At 43.0% G+C, this 23,904-nt stretch overlaps 2 protein-coding genes across 2 annotated transcripts in view; one reads left to right on the top strand and one right to left on the bottom strand.

Moving 5' to 3' along the window:
* Positions 1 to 495: 495 nt before the first annotated feature.
* Positions 496 to 6,291, top strand: SLC46A2 (solute carrier family 46 member 2; the record flags this gene model as incomplete). Its single annotated transcript, XM_080362401.1, has 4 exons — positions 496 to 1,567; positions 3,033 to 3,116; positions 4,740 to 4,896; positions 6,234 to 6,291. The coding sequence occupies 4 exons, from the start codon at positions 496 to 498 to the stop codon at positions 6,289 to 6,291; spliced, it is 1,371 nt and encodes a 456-aa protein (XP_080218527.1).
* A 6,445-nt stretch (positions 6,292 to 12,736) lies between these two features.
* SNX30 (sorting nexin family member 30) overlaps positions 12,737 to 23,904 on the bottom strand; it is a 48,481-nt gene continuing 37,313 nt past the window's right edge. The window contains exons 7-9 of the mRNA XM_080362231.1: positions 20,078 to 20,164; positions 14,775 to 14,927; positions 12,737 to 12,965 (exon numbers count right to left, since the gene is read on the bottom strand). Coding sequence (XP_080218357.1) covers positions 12,906 to 12,965; positions 14,775 to 14,927; positions 20,078 to 20,164 — 300 coding nt within the window. The 3' untranslated portion in view covers positions 12,737 to 12,905. The remainder of the gene's footprint in view (positions 12,966 to 14,774; positions 14,928 to 20,077; positions 20,165 to 23,904) is intronic.

Below are 23,904 nucleotides of genomic sequence, written 5' to 3'. Positions count from 1 at the left end.
CCCACAGCCGCCCTGAGAGTGCTCTGACCTGTGAAGGGTGCCAAAAGGGGGAAAAAAAAAAAAAAAGAAAACCCAAACCAAGTGAAAAACAAACCACCACCCCAAATTGCAGCAATTACTTGATCAGGGCATTTTCACTTCCTAGGCTGGGAGACAGAAATTCCCCTGGGTCATCTGACCTGTGTTGAAACCGCACCAGGAAGAGGAGCAGCGGCAGCCGGCGGGCGCAGGGCGTTCTCCGGCTCTACAAAAGCCTCTCGTGCCTGAGCCAGACATCAGAGCAGCGCAGGGATGTGCATGCGTATACATAGCAAGGCGAGGTGCAAATATCCTCCCAGCCAGATCATCTCTTGCACAACTCTCTGACTCCCTGCAGCCCGGCGGACCTTCTGCTTTTACCTCCACCGCTCCTCTCCAAGCATGCCCCCAGAGCAGAGTTTCTGAAGAGCTGCTTCCCACAGCTCATCTCCCTGAAAACAGGTCATCGCCAGCAGCATGGTGGGGGTGACAGTGATGAGGACGTGGATTGAGCCGGTGGTCGCCAGTTCCCAAGTGGCCAGCGCCTTCTACGACACGGCGCTGCTGCTGGTGGTGAAGAACTACTACAACCAGACCAACGCCACCATTTCCTCCCATGCACTGGAAGATGCTCAGCAGAAGGCTGTCTCTAATTTTTATATCATCTACAACCTAGTCCTGGGACTGAGCCCGCTGGTGTCAGCCTACAGCTTGTCCAAGCTAGGGGACAGGATGCATCGGAAGATCCCCATCTGCATCCCTCTTCTTGGCTACTTGGGCTCCAAAACTCTCCTGCTCCTCCTGATCCTGCTGGGCTGGCCAGTCGAGGTGATGTATGGGGCTGCTGCCTTCAATGGGCTGACAGGTGGCTTCACCACGTTCTGGGCAGGTGTCATGGCTCTGGGATCCCTGAGGTCCTCTGAGAGCAGGAGGTCTCTGCGGCTCATCATCATTGAGCTGGTGTATGGCCTTGCTGGCTTTCTGGGAAGCATGGCATCTGGCTACCTCTTTGTTGGCTTCAATGACCGCTATCGAGAAGGCACTGTGCTGGTGAGCTGCAGCATCGCTTGCTACGCTTTCTGCCTCTTCTACAGCATTTTTGTCCTGACAGTCCCCAAGCCAGCAGCTTCCTGCCTAGATAAAGGCAAGAGTGCAAAGGAGGTGGACAGCCAAATACCAGCCCACACAGAAGCAGCAGCAGCAGGAGGCAGCTCCCAAGCTTCAGATTGCAGCAGCTCCACTCCAGTATCCCCCTCGAAACTTACCATCGTCATGCTCTTCGTGGCAGCAATCCTCTATGACCTTGCCGTGGTTGGTGCAATGAACGTGCTCCCACTCTTCCTGCTCAGGGAGCCTTTAAGTTGGAACGCTGTGCAGATTGGCCACGGCAATGCTGCGGGGTACGTGATCTTCATCACCAGCTTCCTAGGGGTATTTGTGTTCTCCAGATGCCTGAGGGACATTACCATGATCATGATTGGAGTGGCATCCTTCAGCGCCGGCATCCTCATCATGGCCTTTGTGCGGTGGACATTCCTGTTCTACATTGGTGAGTTGAAAGGCTGGTTGCACAACAAGTGCCCCCTTAGAAAGGGGCCGGGGTGTTTTGGTGTCAGGAGAAGGGCTTTTGCTCTGCTTCACCGCGAGTTTCAGAGGCAGACACTCCTGCCAAGGTTTGGTTTAAGGCTGGTTGTCCTGTCATCCATCACTTGGTCAGAGCCCGGATGTGGGCAGGGGAACAATGCTAATGCCACAGTGGGGTGGAAATTGTTGCTGGGTACCTGTACTAGTTGGACCACGCCACTGCATTAATGGGAAGCACTGGCTTCTTGTGAGGTAAGGCTTAAGGCTACAACAGAAAAAAATTGGTAGAAGTTTCCTGTTAAGCTAATATCTTAAGATGTGATTTATTTTTGTTACATTAAGGCATTTACGGCTGATGGGAAACTTAATAGTGAAACACCAGAGCTGCTTTAGCAAGTAAAAAATCCTGAGAATGTAGTGCACAAAGGTACAAATGACCAAGGGACACATAACAATAGAGGGAGCAGCATCCCATGACAAAGGAGGTAGCCTCTGCAGGAACACAGAAAACAAAGCCAAAACAGCATCCACTGTGACAATGAGATGGATGATTCAGATCTGACAGTTTCGTGTGTTGCATGGCTTTGAGGTTTTGCTTCTGAAAGTGAGAAAAAGATCTAAGAGAAATGCCCTGAAGTGGTTTTTCTGTCTGCCCCTACAGGGAATGAGAAATTGAAAATGAAATGAAGTTATTCTAAAGGGAAAGATGGTAGGATATTCTGTTTACGTATTAAGCCAAACATTGAGTGAAATTTTCAAGGGATTTTGTTTGTTTACACAACCAGCCCAGAAAAAAGATTAAAAAAATTAAAGTGCTTGTTTAATGTTAAGCCCCTCATGAAGGCACACTACTATACACAGTGGGCAGGATGCTCATTGCAGGAACACCTCGGTACACTAGGCATGGACTACGTCTTCACTGAGGTTGGTTCTGCTGACAGGAAGATAATTCAGCTCCCTAGAAGTTTCCACGCTAGAGAAAGCCTAAAATACTGCAAGCCAGAAGCAGCAAGGTAGAAAACAGCTATAGTGTTACACAGGTACTGTTCCTGTCAAAGCCATAATGTTATAGCATGGAGTGCTCTCTCTGCTGGTTGTTAGACTTGAATCATTGGTCTCCCTGTCTCAAAGGACAATGCTATATTCCATCTATGCTGGGATTTGGGGCTGAGACCGAGAGACCATGGCTGGTTTGGGCAAAGTACCTCTGCTAGTGGGAGCAATATGTGGCTTATCCATCATTGCTTGGATCGAGTGAGGACCTACACTGCTACTAGAGATTTGCACTTCTTCTTGGTACTCAAAGGACAAGAAAAGTTGAAGCAAAGGCCCTGCCCAAGCCAGAGACACATAGTCTTTAAAAGCAGAGCTTATTGTGTTGGGAGAGAAGGAGCAGGTATGAGGGTAACTACATTTCCTTTGCATTGCAGCACGGGCAGTGATGCTCTTCGCCCTCATCCCCTTACCAACCATCAGGTCCATGTTATCCAAGCATGTTGAAGGATCATCCTACGGTAAGTGCTTTGGTTACCTTACCGATCAAAAAACCCTCAAATGTCTCCATTCAGCCTAAGGTACAAAGAGAAAGGTAAGTTATTGCTGCAATCTGTGCTTTGCGCAACAAAGCCAGAACAGCTGGTACTGCACATCGAAAGGGAGGAGTATAGAAACTTGCAGTACAAGATTGTCACTTCCAAACTCCCCGTCCTTGGTTGTGTCATCATTTATTCACAAAATTTTTGGCATATACTTCAAGAGATTACCACCGGCAGGCAGCTCAAAGGCAGGGAAGGTATCAGAGGTGCTGCTCGAAACACAGTGCTCCAGGGAAAAACAAGAGAAGCAAGACAGGGAGTTGATGCTCTGTGATGGACCATTTATATTTGGCTTCTTTCACTTCCAGTTTTGGGAAGGATGTATTCTTTCATCTTTTTTCTGAATACGTCTCCCAAGTGTTGCCTGGCAATTTGTTCCTGTCAAACTGTGATTTAACTAACAAAGAACAACTTTTGCATTAAAAATGTCCCTTTTTGGTAAACAGGAGCAGAAATTCACTTCTATTAACATTTGTATTATAAAATAGTAAAATATATGTATTTTAGAACAGTATATGGAAGGCTACAATTTTTACCCCAATGAACTGGATTTAGACACAACATACAGGACTGGCCATGCATCCAAATAGCACTTCAGGCCCATGACTGCTTGTGTCTTCTCCAAACATCTTACCACACCATCCTTTGTGTCCTTTCCCTTCTGCCATATGATCACAACACTGCCCTACCACCCGTACATTCCCAATGCTCGTGCTCCTCAACGTGCTCTGTAGCAAACTCGCCTCCTTGCCACAAATAGCGCAACTCACACCCCAAATTAATCATTGTTATTAATTGTAGTGTTGTTTTTAAGCTCCACTGTGAGCCACACAGGCTGCACCTGATAACAGCGGTAGAGCAGCTCTCGAGCAGGACCACATGAAGCAGAGCAGCCCTTGTACCTGCTGGTAGCAGCGTTGTCTCCTTTGGTGGTGGCTGGAGAAGGCTGCTAGGGCAGCCCTGACCTCGCTCCCAGCTTGCACATCCCTGTAGGGCTGGGTTACTTCCCCTTTCCCCATTTACCACAGCAGAAACAGAAGGGCGCACTTCGATAAAAAAAGCCATTTCAACTGGGATTCAGTTTCTGCCTTTCATCCTCTCTAAATGTCATACAAATCACACACACCTCCCCATTTCAGGCATTACTAGCATTTTAAGCCAGTAGACCACTATGGCCTAGGGCAGAAGCAGAACCTGACTAAAACCTCTCCTGTCCTGAAGGTGTTAGCCCAAGACTACTTTTCTACATTCTGTGGAAAGGAGCATTTATTACTCATTTTATTGCTGCTCTTCCAAGCAGCTGCCTCTACATCTAGACTGAGACAGATTTTTTTTTTTGTCCTATGCTTAAAAGAAGGAAAAGTCACTTAATTCTGGTCCAGAACAGCAGCAGATACAAGCTCATGCCATCTGGTGCTTGTGAAGCCACGACCACATTGCTCTTCCACGCAGTGGGGATCCAGGACTCACGAGGGAGGTACCAGGCTGCTTCGTTTGGTTTTTATTTTCTCACCAGTAACAAACTACATTCTTGTTTTACAGGTAAGGTGTTTGTCCTGCTGCAGTTGTCTTTAGTCATCACGGGAGTAGTGACATCTACGGTCTACAACAAGATCTATCAAAACACACTGAACTGGTACAGCGGCTTCTGTTTCATCTTGTCTTTTCTAGTTGGCTGCCTGAGTCTCCTCCCTTTAAGGTAAGGAATGGGAAGGGTTTTGTCCAAAGGACATGCTGTGTTTTCTCCATCCTTCCTGATTCTAGGTCTGAAGTGTACACTAGAGATGGGGAAAAATGTTGAATTTCCAAAGAAAAAAAATGGAATAAGAGAAATAAACATCTTGCAGAAATGAGCTGACAAATATCAAGACAATTCACTGAATGAAACTTGCAAGTGATCTATCCAATATTTTTAATCTTTTTTTTTTGTTTAATGTAACATGAATTGCTGTAGGAAGAATATTTGGCAGAGTTTAAGATCTGATAATCCCAGGGGACAAAGGCTTCACACAAATGTAGTGCTTGATATTGTGAAAACAGTAGTAAGAAGAATGAGGGAATAATCCTGTACAAAGTAAAACATTTTCTAAAAAAAAATCCATTACGAGTTACTTATTGTGGTAGAAAAGAATAATGAGTTTCCCGCAGGTGTTCCTTTCAAAGAGAAACCATTACCACATAGTAAAGGAAATAGTTACTTTCTGATCCAGTGAATTTGCCCAAATGTAGAGCTACAGAGCAACTGAGAGGTGCAATTTCAAGAACAAGCTGTAAGCACAAAACCAGCTTAATTTGAAGAGAAAAAGATGAATCAGCATCTCCATCTGCTCTTCCAGAATTTTTGAAGGATCTCTCTCCAAATCTTACCTCGTCCACCATCCTTTCTCAAAGATCCTCCACCCCATTGCATTACTAGAAAGAGTGAGACTCTTCCAGTATGAAGTTAAAGTGAATTGTGATAGTATCAGTATTTAATCTATGCAACAATATTTTCATTCAGATATAAGGCAGGTACTAGATAGGCTAAGTTCTTGCCAAGTTTTTCTGCCATTAAACAAAAAAAAAAATAATAGTAGAAATTACCATTAGTCCTGCCTCAATCAGACCACTGAAGGGTTTCTGGGCTTGTGAAGACATCCAGCAGGACTACGTGTGTGGGGAAGTCTCCTTCATACTTTCCTCCTCGTAATTTCCAGACACAAGAGTGACTCGTTTCTTACACATAACCCTGCTGTTAAACAGCAAGTCACCGCTAGCTACTCAACTGCTTTTTGACACGTTCTCCAAATAGAAGTTAGCACCATTACTAGCACAAACACGGGGATTAGGACTTAAAACCTGAAAGATTGCTTGTACAGAAAGGTAGCTTACAGAGGGGCTGGCAGATCCTTGAGGGGAATCACAGGAGCATTCAGCCAGCTCCAGACACCCCAGAACAGTTTAAGCTAAAGAACTGATGGGGAAAAAGCAAACTGTAGTTTGAGAAAGTAGCTTGCTGGCCCTTCTTGTAACCTGCCATGTTATTGCTCTTTACAGCATTGTGGCCATCAAACAACGTTCAACCACTGGCTCTCTTCAGATTCTGACCAAGTGACGGAGGTTGTACCAGCTGAAGCGTATTTCGGTCTTTATCAGCTCTCTGAGACACTGAAGTGGGAGGTTTGCCAAGTATCAGCCCCTGCAGTTATCCTCAGTATGGGAAACATCTCATATATGCCTCCAGTTCACAGCGTCCCACAGCCTCCGAGCCTGTGCTCATTCAGGACAATCAAGTTTGCCTTGCTATTTCTGCAGTAGCTCATCTTGCACAGTTACTGCACTGGCTATTTCACACCAGCAGTCTTCTGAGCATTTTGCTTTCGTGCTCAGCTGGTTAGCAATAGTGTAGAGGGACCAGAACAGGGTAGAAATGAAAAGGGTGATTCTAGACGTGTCCTTCAATGTGGAAGGGGAATGCAGAGGATCGGTTTTCTGTTAGTTCCTTTTTGCCTGTTAGTTCAGAAAGGTCAGGGCAGTCCTGTGACACCAGCTGGCAACGCAGAGGTCCACCAGCCACATGCACACAGTTGTCAGCAGCACACAGCTGCTCTCTGAGTGCTACAGAAGATGTATCAGCCCAGCACATTGATGTTATGTAAAAAAACCACTAAATACAAAAATGCAACTGTAAAAAAAAAAAACCACCCAAGTAATATTAAAGACACTTTCATTAGTAATCCCTACAATAAAACAGTCTTGAACAGATGTTCACGCCCCCAACTTCTGTGAGATTGCCCCACTGTCCCCAGACAGTGCAGTGCACTACTCTTACAGGCTTTACAGAGGTGTAGGGACACTGATGCCAGGTAACAGTCACCTTGTTACCCCACCTTCATGCTGGGTGAAACCCCATACAAAAGGAACTTCATACAATATAGGAACTGGCATGAGGTGTTGTCATCTAAATCCAAACATGATTCAGAAGACTGGCACACCCTAGAGGGATCAGGGTTTAAACTATGTGTCTACTTACATGCTAACTGAATTACAAAGGATTAAGTCTTTCCCGAGATCATGGGTTAAGTAGAGGCAAGTTAGAAGCCCCTCAGTAACCAAAATAATCTGGAGGCAAATTAGGCAGCTTCAGTTGGAGTCAGGGATGCAGCAAGCAGAAGTCGATTACTCACTATACAATCCCTTATTCTGAGGAAGCTGCTGCCACCTGTTCCACCCACATACACATTCTTGCAGGCTTTTCTCAGCTCCAGGTTTCACTTTCAGGTAATACAGATGTACTACAGCAACAGACAGATGACTTTTAACTATATCTGCAGTGAAACAAGATTTTAAGGGAAGGGTATTTCTGCAGTAAGACAGTGAGCTGCTCAGTAAAATATGTGCACGCACCATTTCAATGGCAAAGGCTGCAAAAAATGAAACTTTATTTTCTAGGTAAAGGAGTCATCTTTTAATACATTTATTGGTCCATTCCGTTAAATTAATTGAGGTAAACAAATGGTGCATTTTTAAAAAAATGTACACACTAATAGAGAATTACAAACAGTTTTACCTCAAAGCGTTTTTGTCCATCAATACTAGTTCCATAGTAAACAACGCACAAAGTATATTTATACAGAGATATATGAAAGGGTATAGAAACATGCCAGCACCAGAAGGCAAGACAACATTTCATAGCCTGCAAGTCTGAACAAGAGCATAGTTGCCAGCTTTGGTCGAGTGCAGGAAACAAACCCCTCCTTCCTGTTTTCCTAACACACCGTTTACTATTTCACACAGAGACAAGTCTTTTCACAGCTTTCATTTTGGTTTTTAATGGTATGAATGGTGACTCTACAATTCTGGTGAGTGGGTTTTTACAGAGGCTGGAAGCAGCGGAGCCTGGGCAAGGAGCTGGTGGCGCTTTGGTCCCCAGTACTGACACCTTCAACAAGGAGGGGGATGAGATCCACCTCGGCTCACAGCCAGTTTGCCTTCACCTGCATGGCCCAACTCTCCAGACCTTAAGGAGGGACACAGGGATGCAGGCACAGAGGAAAACAGAACAAGGACGCTGCTGCTTTATTTTCATATAAAGACAAAAAGCCCTTTGGCTGTATGCAATTTGTTTTGCAACAAAAGACTGTCCCTCCACAATGTGTCTCCTTGTGCAGTGGGAACATGGCACCAGCCCCAACCCTGCTGCTTGATCTGAAGGTATGGATGGGTACACATCCCTGCAGCAGAGTTAAGGCAAACGTTTAGCTTCAAAGCATAGAGTACCAAGGCCTTCAAATGAGTCTAGGACAGCAACTAGCCTTTAATGCTTTAGCATGCCACTTGATTAAGGGTGACCTACATATGCCTTTCAGAAAGTGCATTATTCTCTGCACAACTACTGTGCCTTTGCCACGCAACCTTAAAACTAGCCCAGTTCACTACTAAGTACTTGTATAAGTCAGATACCCCAGCAAGAGTCTGAAGTGCTAAGCACAGAATTAAGCATTGCCATTTTATTCTGTAAAATTGGTTGAACAGCACACTTCCAAAAAGTTTAAAATGCAACATTCACACCGTCAGAAGGCAAGTTTATTCCTGTGATACCCAGTTTTACTTTACAAAAACAAAGGCAAGAAGGAGCAACTCCCCTATCTTAATTTAAAAAAAAAAAAGGACCCCATTTTCCTTATTTATTGGTTGTTGTAGTAAAAACTAATATACCAAGGGAAATACTGTTCAACCTTCAGAACTTAAGAAAGCTCAACATCTACTGAGCTAGTTTAGTCTAGTGGTTATCAGCACCAGGATTTTAAACAGTCTGCAACATTAATCATAATTATACTCAGTTAAATTGTGCAAGTTTTAACAAAAGCATGGCTCCTGTTAAAACACGGAACAGTCCCTGGTGGGATGACAGAGGATTCTTTTGTACCTTGGCATCTGCAGGACCAACATCTGAAGCAATACGCACCACCAACAGGCTATGCAGAGCCACTGCTGGAAGGTGACCTTCTCTCTAACACTTATGCCATACTCTATCCTTGGCACAAGTGTCAGTGTGACAAAAATCCAAGCAGACTTCAGCAAAGAATCCTTAATTTTATTCCTTGATACCATTCACATCAGAAGAGTTCGTGTCTTTAGGGCTGCACCTATTCCCTTTTCATTTTCCAACGGATACCTGAAAAAAGCCATGATGTTTCAACATCTAAGTTTATTGCAAGAGTCAGAACCTGGTAACAATACATATGAACAACGCACAGTTCATCACCAAGCATGAAACAAGATCTCAGTGCTTGCTTTATTGTGCTGGTGCCAGTTAAAGGAAGCAACAAATGTCCCAGAAAAATTACACAGAAGTATAACCAGGACAGCAGTGAATTACACATCCTCAGACAGAGCTTGGTCTGGCCATGGATTACAAGGAAAACTGGGCTAATTTAAAGACTGTTGAAGGACCCACATGTTACACAGTCTCATAGGAAGGGCACAACTACTGTTGACATCACTTTGGTGCACATGCAGAGGGTGACCTTAAGTGACTGAACACTCAGAAGTTACTCAAGGGTGAAGCTCCCACACTACTCCTGCTTCCCTTTACCAACATTTTTCACATTCCAGGTTTGGGCCATCCAAAGGAGACACCTGTCCTGTAAGGACTATGGGATAACATGTCAGCTTCACTAATGGTTCAGATAGCAACTTCCCACTAACAGCAGCTAAGTGCACCATTCACAAGTGTCACTCTTAGCATTTGACAGGGTTTCCTGCTATTTTGTAGTTCTCCCATTAGGCACAGCTGCCCCAAACCTCACAGTCAGGATCCTCCCCACACCTCACAGCCTCTCCCACAATTACCTGTCGATTTACAACAGCTCTTTATAAAGGGACTCCTCCATAGCCCATGGGAGCTGAGGGACTCACCACTACACATCCTTCTTCCACTACAGCAGTGCTTGCCAGGGAATGTTAAGTTTTACTTCCCTTGTAGGGACTTAAGACATGTTGGTGTTACAGATCATGTAAGAAATCCTATTAGTGGCCACAGCCTGAGAAGCATGTTCCAACCTCTTCTCCAAATCAATCTGCAGGTGCCACAGAGCAATATACTCCAACAGGGAACTGCAAAGCCTGCCTGCCTTTCAACAGCTTAGCCAGAAAGGGATTAACCTGAAATCAAAATATGTTTTGGCTGAGGACTAGTTTGAAAACCATGCTGCAGAATCAGTGGCATCAGATTGAAGAATATGAAAGCCGATCTGCAACAGCTCAACAGTTACATGTTGATTCAAACTTCACTTGGTACTCCCCACTATCCACTATGCTTCTCATGAACAGCTGTTATATCAATTGCTAAACCCCCCAGAATGAACACACACTTTAGTTTAACAGAAAACCAAGAGGGAACATGACCTCTGTGTGCTAAGGCATCAGACAAAACCTCCTCACCCACAGGAAAAAGACACCATCCTCTGCACTCATCTTGCTTTTTTTTTATTTATAAGGTGAAGGGAAGACTAAGTATTAGTTAAAATTACATTTTCCTCAACTCCCAAGGATGTTGCAGAGTCAAGAACAAAATTCAATTTACCACACAGAAACCAGCTCAAAAAAGCATGGGAAACAGGGAAGACTGTAGCCCTGAAGGTCAGACTGCTAAATGGTATGCAAGTGCTTACTGCAGAGAAGAAAGCTTGAGCAAAACATTTGTTTAGTGCTTCCAGATGATCCCCCTAAGCACTTCCCTTGCACAAGAAGAGCAGTTTGTCACTCTGGACCTAATAGCAACAGCAGAGTTCTCATTTAAGTGTATACTGACAAACTCTAAGCTTGAACCAAAAATTATAGTTTGTTTAGTACCACAGAGTTGTCAATGGAGGCTGAGTCAAAAAGGAAGACCTCTTAAAATGTCTTAAACTTTACTTTTTACTTAAACTTTACTTTACTTAAACTTTACTTTTTACTTTACATCATCACATTAACCTGATAGCTACTGCATTGCTGCAATAACTCATCCTGACAGCTGCTACCGAGCCACCAGGCTGAGCAGAGGGACTTTAGGTACACCTGAAGGTGTTTATGAAGGGATAAAGTCCAAACCAGGCTGGTACCTGGTAGGTCATCACAGGAGAACACAGAAGTTGCACATACTCAATTACTGCTCAGATTCTTCAAAAGAGTGTTCCTGGAGATCAAGTAATCACTCAAGTTTAGCAGTAAGAGCTCGAATTTACTTATTCCCCCAAATCCCAATATTACACTGATAGCCCCAAACCCCCTCACTTAGGATGGTTAAAAAAAGATTTATCTGCATGCTGTCAAACCAAGACTCTGGGACCCTGGGAATCACAGCAGCATTCCTAAGGCCATTAACACCAAGCAGGCATTTACTTGATGTTGGACTGCAAGAGAAAGGGGATAAAAGGGACTTGCAGAAGCAGTTACATTTCTAAAGGCCAATAAAAACTACTAAGAAAATAGATCTGTACCAAAAGTAGTCTTAAAAGACTTGCCATGTGGTGCAGTAGACACAGGTGTGAACACTATGTGTACCTAACAGGGTACCCATCTACACCCGCCAATCTGTGTAAGGCAAGTTTCACACACAATGATGCTCGGTGTAAGCAAGTATTTGACACTTTTTGGCTTTGGCTGCTGGAAAAAAAAAAAATAAGAGGGAAAGAAAGCAGAGTTTTACTTTTACTACAGGAGGCACCTTAAGTGAACAAGCCCAAAGTGACTCTAGTTCAGAAAAAAACAAAAACGAACAACAAAAACACACAAAAAACCCCACACAACAACAAAAGAAAAATACAACAACAACCAAAAAAACACAAACAAAATCAAAAAGTTTAAAGCACTGACCAAGAGAATTCCACCATGCAACTTCCAGAGCTAGCTGTAGAAAAAATATACGCTAAAGAGTCATACTTTTTTCCACCATTCCTGAAAGCCTCCAAAGGCTGATGTTCAACTCACTCCTGCAGCTAGGCTGATTTTGATCCCCACATCCGTCACAAGTACACTTCAGCCAACTGACATTACTTCATAATCACCAAGGTAAACAAGGATACTCGGTATGAACCAACAGCATGCCACACTCACAAAAACCACAGTTCACGCTTGCATCACAGGCTATCTGCAGGTGGTGGTGGTGTGTTCTGCAGAGGACCAGCCCAACTCCCACACGGAAAAGTCTCCGGAAACCATTTTATCCAAAGGGAGCATTTGGGCAGTAGCAAACCAGAAAATATTCATTTCCAGCCTTTCCCTGTCCATCCAAAAAAAGGAATAAGAAGGATTGATTAGGGAGTACTGTATCATAGGAACAATTATCTTTTGCTTTTTTAGCAGACAAAACAGAACGGTAATAAAGATGTCATTTGGCACCTTGCAGTAGAGTTTTATTTTCATCTTTTTAGTGTTCCACTCATCAGTTCCTTCCAGACTAGAGAGGTAAGTTTTATCAAGATCCCCGTACACTTTCAGTATGAACCCCAATCACTCCATAGGATAAAGAAGGAACCATTCAAGATAACTCAAAAAGATGAAACATACCCCAGTTTAAACACAGAAAGTGAGGAAAAAAATTCAAACAGTTTTCAGAGCATCTGTTCCAGCTGAAGCGCAGCTGGCAATTCAGTTAACTTGACAAAAGGAGTCCTTCATACAGTTCCAGTATGTCTAGTGGTACTGAGCACAGAAGTGCTAGACTGTCCAAGAAGGTACTTCTTATTTGGTCTCTGGCTTGTCTTGCAATAGTGGTATAATTGACTCCCACGCCGTAAGGCACTGAAGGAAGAAGATAAAAAAAAAATTGATTGTACATCAGTTCTTATAATATTTGACCACCCCTTCTAGACCAACAGAATACAAATTCAAAACTGCCGGCCAAGCCTTTTTAGATTGTTAAAGAAAGAGGGGAAAAAAAGAAACATAATCACAACATACACCACCACACACAGAATTTCAAACAGCAAGAAAGTGTTCAGAAAGAACAGCTGCAGTTTCCAAACAAAAAAAAACCCCACAAATAAAGGTTTTCTTAAGTAACCAGCTGGCCCAAGCCATTAAAAATCATCAGAATATCCAGGATTTCCAAATACCAAGCTAAATTCTTCTAAACTGAGGAACAACACGGCTTTCAGATGGGCAAACAAACTGTTTCTAGTAGAATTTCACATCTCTGTGGTGTGACTGTGGGAGAGGGCTAGTTTGGATACAATGGCAGCTATGACAGTCTACCTCCCACAACCTTATTTAAAAACTCCATGCGTTTAGGGAAGGTAGTTCAAAGACAGTGTGCTCTGGTACACCTTTAGCACTCGACTCAACTGCACAACAGGCTGGTAGTGCCTGGTATAACAAAAGCCAAGTCTAGCTTGTTATTAGAAAGTCACTCCAGCCTTTGGACTAATTTCCCCAGACATGTATACTTGACTCCTGTCCTTGCACTGTGTATCACCACTGTCTTTCAGTTGTGTACAACCCAGAAATGAAACTGGACAAACAGATTGTGGAATATGTGTTATTAAACACTGGTAATGGGCAAACTCATCACCAGATCTTATACTCACAATTCGTTGTCATCAAGCACCTTCCTTCTAATCTTGTCAATTGTACTGAAGGTGAATAAACTATTTCTAGTTGTGTATCCTGAAGCGACTAGACACTTTCCTACCAAAAATCATCCTTGCTGCAGTCAAGACTGAAACTAATATGTACAGATCTAACTGTCAATTGCAGGGCCACTGCTGGATGTCCAGTGGAGTCTTTAATCCCTGCCTTCACAGCAGTCTCAGAAGAGAGAAGAGACCAGGGTGAAGGACGTTCTGTGTGACTAGTTATGAAATACTGATAAGACCAACACTGGAAGGGGCGAAGGAACTGCATGTTAAAATTACATGGAGAGGTAACCTAGCACAGGAAGAAATCTGTGAAATAGATGTGGAAAAAAGCAACAGGCAAGAAGATGAAATATGTCACCATGCATAAGCCTAGTAGTGTTTAATATATCAATCACTGCACTGGGCAACACTCTTCTAGCATAAAGGAAAATTAGACTGACAGCATATGCAGTTTAATGTCAAGGCCCTTTCAGGACTAGCATGTAAGGGACAGAACTATGCACAAGGGGACAGAAATTAGGATAATTTATGCACAACAGGCATAATCTATATATGAATCCATGAATGTACATTAACCTATGTAGTTTGGTTCATAAAAGGCAGAATCAAGAGCTTTTCTGGTTTCGTAATACTACCAGAACATGCAATTTTGATCTTTTTCATAGCTACTACTGCTGCTCAGTAATTATTCAACTCAAGAATGCAAGACAGACAAGCATCCAGGACGAAATGCTATTTACAGGGCTGCCTTGTAAAAGACTGCTAGTCTCATGCGGATCACTTGAGCACAACCAGCAACTTGAGAGTTTACACAAAGCTGCTGACAAAGAGCAGTTTCCACAGCACTACAGAACTGATTCAGATGTCCAAGATTCTTTTATTCAAAATAACATGAAGATTCCACGAACAATTATCATCACCTCATTGGAAAATTAACCCCTATTCCTGCCAACGTTCCAGCAGTGCCACATACCTTCTCGTAGTACTGGATGTTTTTATCTGCCATCCCCATGAGTAGCTGCCTAAAGTCTTGTCTTTTGTTGTTCTGCCATCTCTCCATATCTGCTTTCAGGTCAGCATTGAAACACTCTACTCGGTCTTGACATTTCTCCACATCTGTGGGTACCTGCAGGAAGAGAAATGAAGATTGAAACTGTCACTGAGAGTGCTAGACTGCTGGATTCCCCCAGACCGCACTGAGCAAAGCTACAGAGGAAAGGGTAAGTTAGCAGTCCAGTAGTTACCCTGAATAAACTCAGTTACGGCAGCAGGGACAAAAGCCCCAATTCAGTATTAGTGAACAGACAGGATTGCTTAATTTGATCCCTGCTGTCTGAGATGATGGGCAGTTGTGGTTGTCCAACTCCATGCCAGACACAGAGGCCAACTGAGGAAGAGCTTGCTAGAGACACACAGAGAGGAAAAGCATTTGGTACAAGTGCTGGCTGCCTAGGCTCAGTGCCTAGTTCTCAAAATGAGCAGCTTGACTACAGCTCCAGGGCAAGTTTTTTTGTCCCTCTTCCCATCTTCAGTGGCACCGGGCATTTCCTGATTCACACTAGTGTCTACGAAACAAATATTTACATTTGTCCAAAAAGCTAGACAAGAAACCTCAATTTTATCTCTTGATAACAAACACCTGTGACCAACTACAGCTGCAAAATAAAATAGTTTCTAGCTTCCACTTTTAATCTTACAGGCTGCCTAATAAAAATGTAAGTGCAAAGCACTGATGATCAGAATGCAAAGGTGACTGGAAGCATTTCACTGTGGATTGGTTCATTTGCCTTTGGGCTCAACAGTGGACACGTAGTCACATGTAAACAATGGTAGAAATCTTGGAGTATAAACTATTGCAAGCCTAGGTAGAGATTTAAGTAGATTATGACAGTAGTCACAAGCCCAAGGTAGATGCACATTAGGCTAAAGAAGTGTTCTTTGCTAGTGTTTTAACTAACATCATGTGTACCACCAGGCAACAAAAGGAACAGTTTAAAAATGTTTCTTCAAGCAGGAAAGCCAGGAACACTCCTCTCACTCTTCTCCTTGTGCTGCATGGTCCACACAGATGGGAAGCACGTAAGGATATGCAGACTAAGCCCATGACCTCAGAAGAGAAAACCCATGAGCCCCAACATCAACATGAGACATGAACTTCCACTCTGGAAGCTGTGATTTGCACAAAGGCAAAGGGCGGAATGAGAAACATCTGCAGAAATTTGTAGTGGTTCCTCTCAGACTTGATACTTTTGAGAAATTTCTTTTTTCTTTGAGGGACATGAATGAAGGAAGAAGATGAACAGATTACGTAAGAAGCTTTTCATGGCTAACAACATGGGAAGTTAGAGGTGTGCTGCTACCTTGTAGTTTGGCAAGGTATACAACTTAGGAAGAAACATATCAACTCCAGGTCATTCTCCAGGATGCAGATTAGGGCTGCTCACTGAAGTATTCCTTTAACTAACACTCAAAGAAGGTCCTACATCTGTTCCCCAGTAAAGCTATCTGGGACACAGGAAGCACCTCCTTCATACTGATGGGATCTGAGTAACCTTTTATTGACAGAACTAGATTTAAACTACAGGCAGCTTGGGGGTTCAGTAGCTACAAACTTCCCGCACCCCCTCAGAGCACTGTACTTCTGGCTACACAGTCCACTCTGCTACAACTCCAGGCATAAAGTTCTCTCATAGGCTTCAGACAAGAACAACCAAACTAGCAGCTGCAAAGTTTAGAAGATGCTCCTCTCAAGGCAAGTATGCTTTGCATCACATCTATAAGTCCTCCTCTATCTTAATGGGAAAGGCTAGGCTATCAAGAGAAAGAGTCACGAAGTCTGGAAGCAAAACCACATAAGATTTCCCAATCCACTTAAGTCAGTTTCCAAGCATTCCTCAGCTTCCTGCTGCTTCTGCCAGAATCTGAAACCGGTTAAAAAAAAAAAGAAAAATATGTGCTTTTACACAGCCAGTTTTTTCTGCAGGTCAGGCTGAGAGCGCTGCATGAGACTGGTGTCACAGGGACAACCAAGTGGACAGCAAATGGGTTGTGTACTGTCTACTTAAGAAGCAACAGCAATGAACTCCAGCTAAGTCTCCAAAGGCATCATGAAAGCAGCATCTGCACATGCACCAGTCCTGTACCTTTCCTTCCAAAACTTCAGCTTCCCAGAACAGAACTTGCAACAAAAATTTAAGTTAATTAACAGCTTTTAAGCACTTTTTGTCTAGTGCAAGATTAATGAAGAGAGGTTACAGTTCTAGCATCAAATTTGGACATTAAGTTGAAACATCAATGCTGATGCTTATACCTGCTTTTACCAGTAGAGATACTAAATACTAGCTAGCAACTATGAACTGAGAAGAAAGACAACTGGACTTTGGGGGAAGTCTTCTGATGACTGTCCTCACCTACTCGAACAGCTCAAAAACCCAACTGCCAAAACGTGACAACTGGCTCAAACTCCAATACACTCTAGAAGGGCCCATCACTACTTTAGTGAGCCAATTTAAACTGAGAAGAGATGTATACTCAGGCAAGAACTAAGCATAAAAGTGTATATTTAGGAGTCTGGTCACCTCATTACATGATAGGAAGTTCTGCACCTATGTTTATTCCTCTTCACATAATTCTTGATGAGACCAGAGTCTAAGTATGCCTCACATCTAGAATTTAGCATGGCCAAGTGCAGACGGCATCACTTGCAGCATAACCATGTCCACTTTTTTAGAACACCTCTACAGCAACATTATCAAGTACCGAATGGTCCCAACGCACAATAAATCCATGATTTATTACGCAACTCATCTCTTTATACATTCCTTCCATCTTCCTACTTCTCTGGAAGCATATACTGTTAAACCTTTTTTTTTTCCCTGTAAATACACATGGTCGCTTTCTACTTCAAGTTCAGCTTTCTACTTCAAGGTCATATTTAAATGTTCCCACAGATCATCACACCACAAAGCCTTGAGACAGAGAGAATAAACTAGGCCATCAGAGGTGGACTTTATCTCAAAGGGAAACAATGCCTGCACTTCACTACGCTGGGCGGATTACTGGAAAAACAGCCCCAGCGTGGGTCAGAAATGGCTAAGAAGCAGTTCACCACCGTACTACTTAGTAACAGAAATGCTCCAGACTCTTCACTAATACTGCTGCATTAGTGTCAAAAAACACTACATACACACACACACACGCTACACTTTTGATGTAAACCTCAGCATTCTGAGCAGTACTTGCTAACAGGCATGTACAGTAGCCCTACAGGCCACATGCATTTATAGGTCAGAGTTCTAGGCTGATCTCAATATGAGAACAGCCCAATGTCACCAATGAAGCTTTATAAAACCAACTGGACCATGCGTATAGCAAGTCCGAGCATGCCCTCCAGTGGCAGAGACTAACAAGTAATGATAGGTCCTCACTTCATGATCCAAAAGTAGGGCTTTTTTTCCATAACTTTTTTGTGGGTTTTTTCTTGTTTGTTTTGTTTTGAACATCACTTAAACCAAATCTGCTAAATAATGCCCAAAGCAATACAAATGCTGTTCACTGCATAACCCAGCCCATGACCCACTATCTGCTTTTAGTTTCCAACAACTCATAGCCAGAAGACCTCACTGAACATAATATGTGCTGCTGGACACAGCTCTGAGCTACCAGCTCTTCCTCCAGATGGAAAGGATCTGAAAACCACAAGCTAGCATTCTATGAACATGCATGGAGTTCTATTAATTCATTCAACTTCATCTTGTAAACCACATAAGAGACAAAAGGAACAAGGAGTTGCCAAAAGATATGCTTATATTCTGGAGAGGAGATGCAAGTATTCAAAAAATTCTTAAGATAGCTATTTAAGTGCTGTGATTTACACAATCCCACTGAGAGGTTAGATGCAAAAACCTTTTGCTAGGTGAGAGATTAGCAAAATTCAGCAGTTCCATTGCATCAAGATCTACGTAAAGTCAAATGCCTAAAACCTCAGTTGGATTGCTGGATGTGCTATCTGTTTTTTCCTCCACCCTACATACAACTTGTTAGAACACCTGCTTATACAAAGCTAGGCTGAGGAAGTAAGAGTACATACCACACCAGCCAGCAGTGGGGCAGGATAAAGACCAAAATACAAAAGCACCACAAGATAGCCAAGTCAGAACTAGTTGTAGAGCCTGTGACAGACAAGACCAGAAAAACACCAGTTTGCATTTCTATGCTCTGTCCTCTTCATCTTCTCAGATTAAAGACATTACGTAAACCTCCTGTAAGATGATGACACAGTAGTCCTAATACTGGAAAGCCATCCATTAGTTATTAACACAAAGGTGAAAGGGAAACAAAACACCTCAAGCAGAGGAAGGGAACAAAACGTGTTGTTATTGTTGGTTAAAGCTGAAGTGATTTAAGATAAGACTCTTGCTCATTGCTTCATGCAGAAAGCAGGTGGCACCATACACACACCGGTTGACAGTTTTGCTTCTAGAGGAAGCCCAGCCAAAACCTGTCACCCAGTGACAACTGCCATGTCTGTTCAGCATCACACAGGAAGACCTCCCTGAGCAGAAGAAGCAAGATATTACATCTTCCACAGTCAAAATAGGTATCTATCAAGGTTTAAGGCAAAGCATCCTTGTTTTTAACAAAACTAGGGCAGTGTCCTACAATAGAGTTCAGCAAGGCCAGGGCTAGGACGTTAATTCAGCTAGCTGACATACTGCTAAGTCACCAGGGACTCTTCTACCACTGTTTCAGTCAGTATCACTGAACACTACAGCTGATTCCTGGCTGTTGTTCAAGTATTACACAGGTCAGAGCCATCCTGCTCTGAATAGTGGGAGATTCAGGTGGGACATGAGGAAAAAAATTTGTACAATGACAGTGCTGAGAGCCTGGCCCAGGTTGCCCAGAGAGATTGTGGATGCTCCACCTCTAGAGACATCCCAGGCCAGGCTGGACAGGGCTCTGAGCAACCTGATCTGGTGAAGATGTCCCTGCTCATGGCAGGGGTTGGACTGGATGAGCTTTGAAGGTCCCTTCCAATCCAAAATACTCTGTGATTCTAGATCAGTAGTAGAGAAGTTGCTAGACACGTTATATATGTTCATGTCTAGGTCTTTATTTCACAGTAGCTTCCCAACAAACTTCTGTTCTGTCAGAAATTGCTTATACTGCAAAGAAGCTGTCAGACCCAAACAAAAGCAAGTTTCATTTCTCCATTCTTCTCTGGAAGCCATGTAGGTGCAACTTATTTTTTGTAGAGCAGTTTTAAATGCTAACCTTTGGACGGTCTTCTTTTTTCAAGGCTACTGCTTCCAGTTTTGCTTCATACTCCGCTTGAACTTGGTCTCTCTTCTTCAACACATTCTATGGGCAAGAGAAAAGACAGCTGTGAGAGGTGTCCTCTTGTTCCTTGCCTCCCCAGCCTGCAAGAAACTGCAAAGTGATACAGTTGAAGTGATAATTCAATCTGAAGTCAGACTTTCAGACTTAATTTGTCCTATTTTACAGTATTTAGGGAGTAGCTTCCAGAAACCAAGAGCAGTTGCTCTCTAGTAACTGGCAGGGTCAAATAACACTCAACTTTTGGACAAGCTGGAGGCATGCAAGATAGAAGCTGTCATGTAACCATGAACATAACACTGACTAAATTATTTTAATCAGTTGACCCATTATTAGTACAGAAAGGATATGAGCAAAAGCATCCAAGCTGTCAAGGCACAGTGCAAAGCTTCTGATACCCTTGAGCAGCAGACACACAACAGCATGGGCTAAGAGACACGAAGGCCACCACAGAAGCTATCACATCTCCCTTTTCCCTTGCAAAAACTCCTCAAAGTCCTTTACAGCAAGCTGTTACACTGTCATGTTACAAGAAAAGCTTTGCTTTTTGATCAGTTTAAGGGGGCTGGTTGTTGGTTTAATTAAAAAAAAAAAAATACATATATATATATATGAAAACACAATTTAGGTGAGAAGCACTGAGCCACCTGAGTTTCACAACCAGTAAGCATTTTATTGACAGACTATTCTCAGAAGAGAAAGCAAAAGATGCCATCCATATCTTGTACTATGTCCACAAGTCAAGACCTCCACTAAGGTTATACTACACTGTTATAACCTAAAAACAACCACAGAAATTAGTCTTTTTTTTTTTTTAGAGTATACTAATAAAAAATAAGCAATTATGTGCCTACAAGAGTGGGCCACTTAATTCTTCAGTCTTCACAACAAAACAACTAGCCACTGTTTACAACTCAGTTGATGCAAAGTTATTACTGAAAATGCTCAGAGGGAAGTCGGCCAACACTCACTGCTGAGGCACCTGTAAATTTGAACTTCTCTTGCAGCCAGCTTGGCCAGTTCATACCTCAAGTCTTCCCTTCTGCCACCAGAAGGAATTACCCTATTAGAACAAAAGGAGTATGGTACGTAGCCATTTTAGCAGTTTCAGACAACGCTAGTAAAGCAGGACTAGTCATGTACACTGCTGCTTACAGCAATACCTACTTAAAAGAGTGGTTATCAGAGCCAGTGTAGCCAAGACCTGTTTCCTAATTAAAGAGGTACAAAGCCTGTATCTACTATCATCATCTTCCCCCTAAGCTAAGGGAAGGTCCCCAATTCAGCTGCTCTAGACTAGAGACAGGAGACTGCAATCAATATTCCTACAAACTTCACCTTGTGATAAATGGGAATGGCATCCCATTCACAAAGTTGATATTGGTTTCGGGGGAAAAAAAAAGGGGGGGGGACACGAAACTGCAAAATTAGTCTTCAACACCTTAACCCTCCCTTTTGTCCCCACATGGATGCAAGAAGCATGCCATTGATCATGTTTGCTTGAGAAAACACAGCATTCCCATTCCTTTTGGAATCTAAGCAACTATGTGGAATAGTCCTTAAGTGATTGAGGTTACCAATGCAACAAAAGCCCGAGATATTTTAATAGGCATTTCTACTTTGTATTGCCTCTTGAACCTGAGTAAACTGAAGTTTCTTCTCAGAAAAACAATTGCCTCCAGCAACTGCATTCAGCCTTTAGGAGCATGGAGTTAGCGCAGTAAGCTGGATCCGTACCAGGAGTAGCCAATGATTAACAAGCATCGTATTGGCAGACTAGATTCAAAGGGCAGGTGTCTTATTTCTCCTTAAGTGCTCAAGTCCATCCACTGTGGACCATTAACAATATGCTTCTGAATACAGCTTTAAGTATCCATTAACGGCTGACCTGTAAGCCATGAAAAAATATTGCCTTCCATTTCACTCATCCCATATGTGAAAGGAAGCGTTTCCTCCAGCACCTCCAGGCAATTTCTTTTCTCAGTTGTAGATGAATGCATTAATGCTTCAGCAGCTTCTCCGAAAAGCTCTCTACCAAGTGTCCCCAGACTTACCACAGCCCATGAAATACTTCTGATAGTTAAGGCCTCACTTAGAGAGAAAAAAAAAATTAAAAATAATGGAGAGAGGAAAAAAAAGAAAAAAAAAAAGAAAAAAAGAGTTGGAAGAAACCAACACCAAACAGAAAAAACTCACACACCACATTTCGGTTATTTGAGAACAGAATTAAACCACTGGTCCCTGTACAAGAATGACTTAGCTTGCTTTCAGTAGGGCAGGTCCTTCTCCATTTTGTATATAGCTGAAACATTTCACCTTGGCCTGTATGTCTGAAGGAGCTTCAGGAGTTTGCCACAGTCTTCTTTCTCAAATCAGAATCCTATGTCACTTGCACACCACATAGCTTCCTACTACAACTAGACCTCACAAGCGGATCCTCATTTACTGCACATCGTTAGAGACAGTTAGCTGTCCTTGCGCTGCCTACTTTGAACGTGCATTAAAAGTTATGTCCTAGCCCATGGCTGGGGATCACATCATCTGACAAGCCTTTCTGGCAGTGTTAAGCAGACATCATCCATATAACATTTCAATATCAGCACTAAATTATGGAGAATGGAGTTTGTCCTCTGCACTTGCCTCCCTCTGGAATACCAGCAAAGTGCAAAAAGTGTGGCAGATGTGACAGATGCATTTGAACCCCCTCATCCAAACCAGAAGAGTCTGGTCCAAGCTCCAGAGGAGCTGAAGGCCTGAGCTGCAGCTGGACCAAGAACTCCTTCCAGGAGACCCACAAGGAAGCAGAACAGCACACTGAGCACCGATAAGTTGTGGGTTCAGGGAGTCTCATGCAGACCTTTCCCATTGTATGCAATTTGACTACAAGTCAAATGTTTTATTTTGTAAATATGACAGCCTAGGTGAGCTACTGTGAGCCCTCTTGTTAAATAAGCTGACTGTATGGCAATGGTTTTACTACTCACAGGTCAGTGGATGACCCCAGTTTAAGTTTCATATCAATCATCTAGATTGAGTACATGCATACTAAATGTAATGAATCATCTAGAAGTATAAGGTCATATTATTTTTAATATACTCTCTGCTTCACGTTATTAAGTTTGATTTGCTAAAATCTTGAGCTGTAAAGTTCTGCTCGTATTTACCAAAGGCAACTACAAACTACACGGAATGCTTGCAAGATACGGCCTGTTTTGCACATCACTGAGAAGAAAAGGATTTATTCAGACAAAACAACACCTGCAAGGCTATGGACTATAAACAATATCTACAGCTGAACCAAACAAAGGCACATATGAAATCAGTGAAAAAGATCAGTGAGAAGCAAGAAGACTGAACTATTGCTATCGGACGGAATCATGGCATGAATGGTCTGTAGAGATATCAAAGTCTTGTTTCCCATGCTCTGGTTGGACCTCTGCACAGGTACCGAGCTTGAGCCAGCCCTCCTGCTATTCTACGCCATTAAAGTTTTTTTTCTGAAAATTTTCTTTCCTGCAAGTCTGCTCTGCACACAGTTATCTTGCCTCAACTGGAAGTTTGCCTCTGGAGTTCTAAAACAGACTCCAGGGTGAATGGTTATCGGGGCGGGAAGACACCCGAAAGTTTGCTCTGCAAACAGATACCAGGCTCCCGGAGAGGTCAGCAGCATTCGGCTTGGCATGTTTCCCCCATGCCGTAAATAACAGAGGGAACCTGCCACCGAACTCTTTTTAAATCACACTTCTGTTTGAGAAATCTAAACA

The sequence above is a fragment of the Nesoenas mayeri genome, assembly GCF_963082525.1.
Source record: "Nesoenas mayeri genome assembly, chromosome: Z".
Taxonomy (NCBI): domain Eukaryota; kingdom Metazoa; phylum Chordata; class Aves; order Columbiformes; family Columbidae; genus Nesoenas; species Nesoenas mayeri.
Note: the sequence above shows the minus strand (reverse complement) of the source record. Positions and strands in the feature narration are given on the sequence as shown.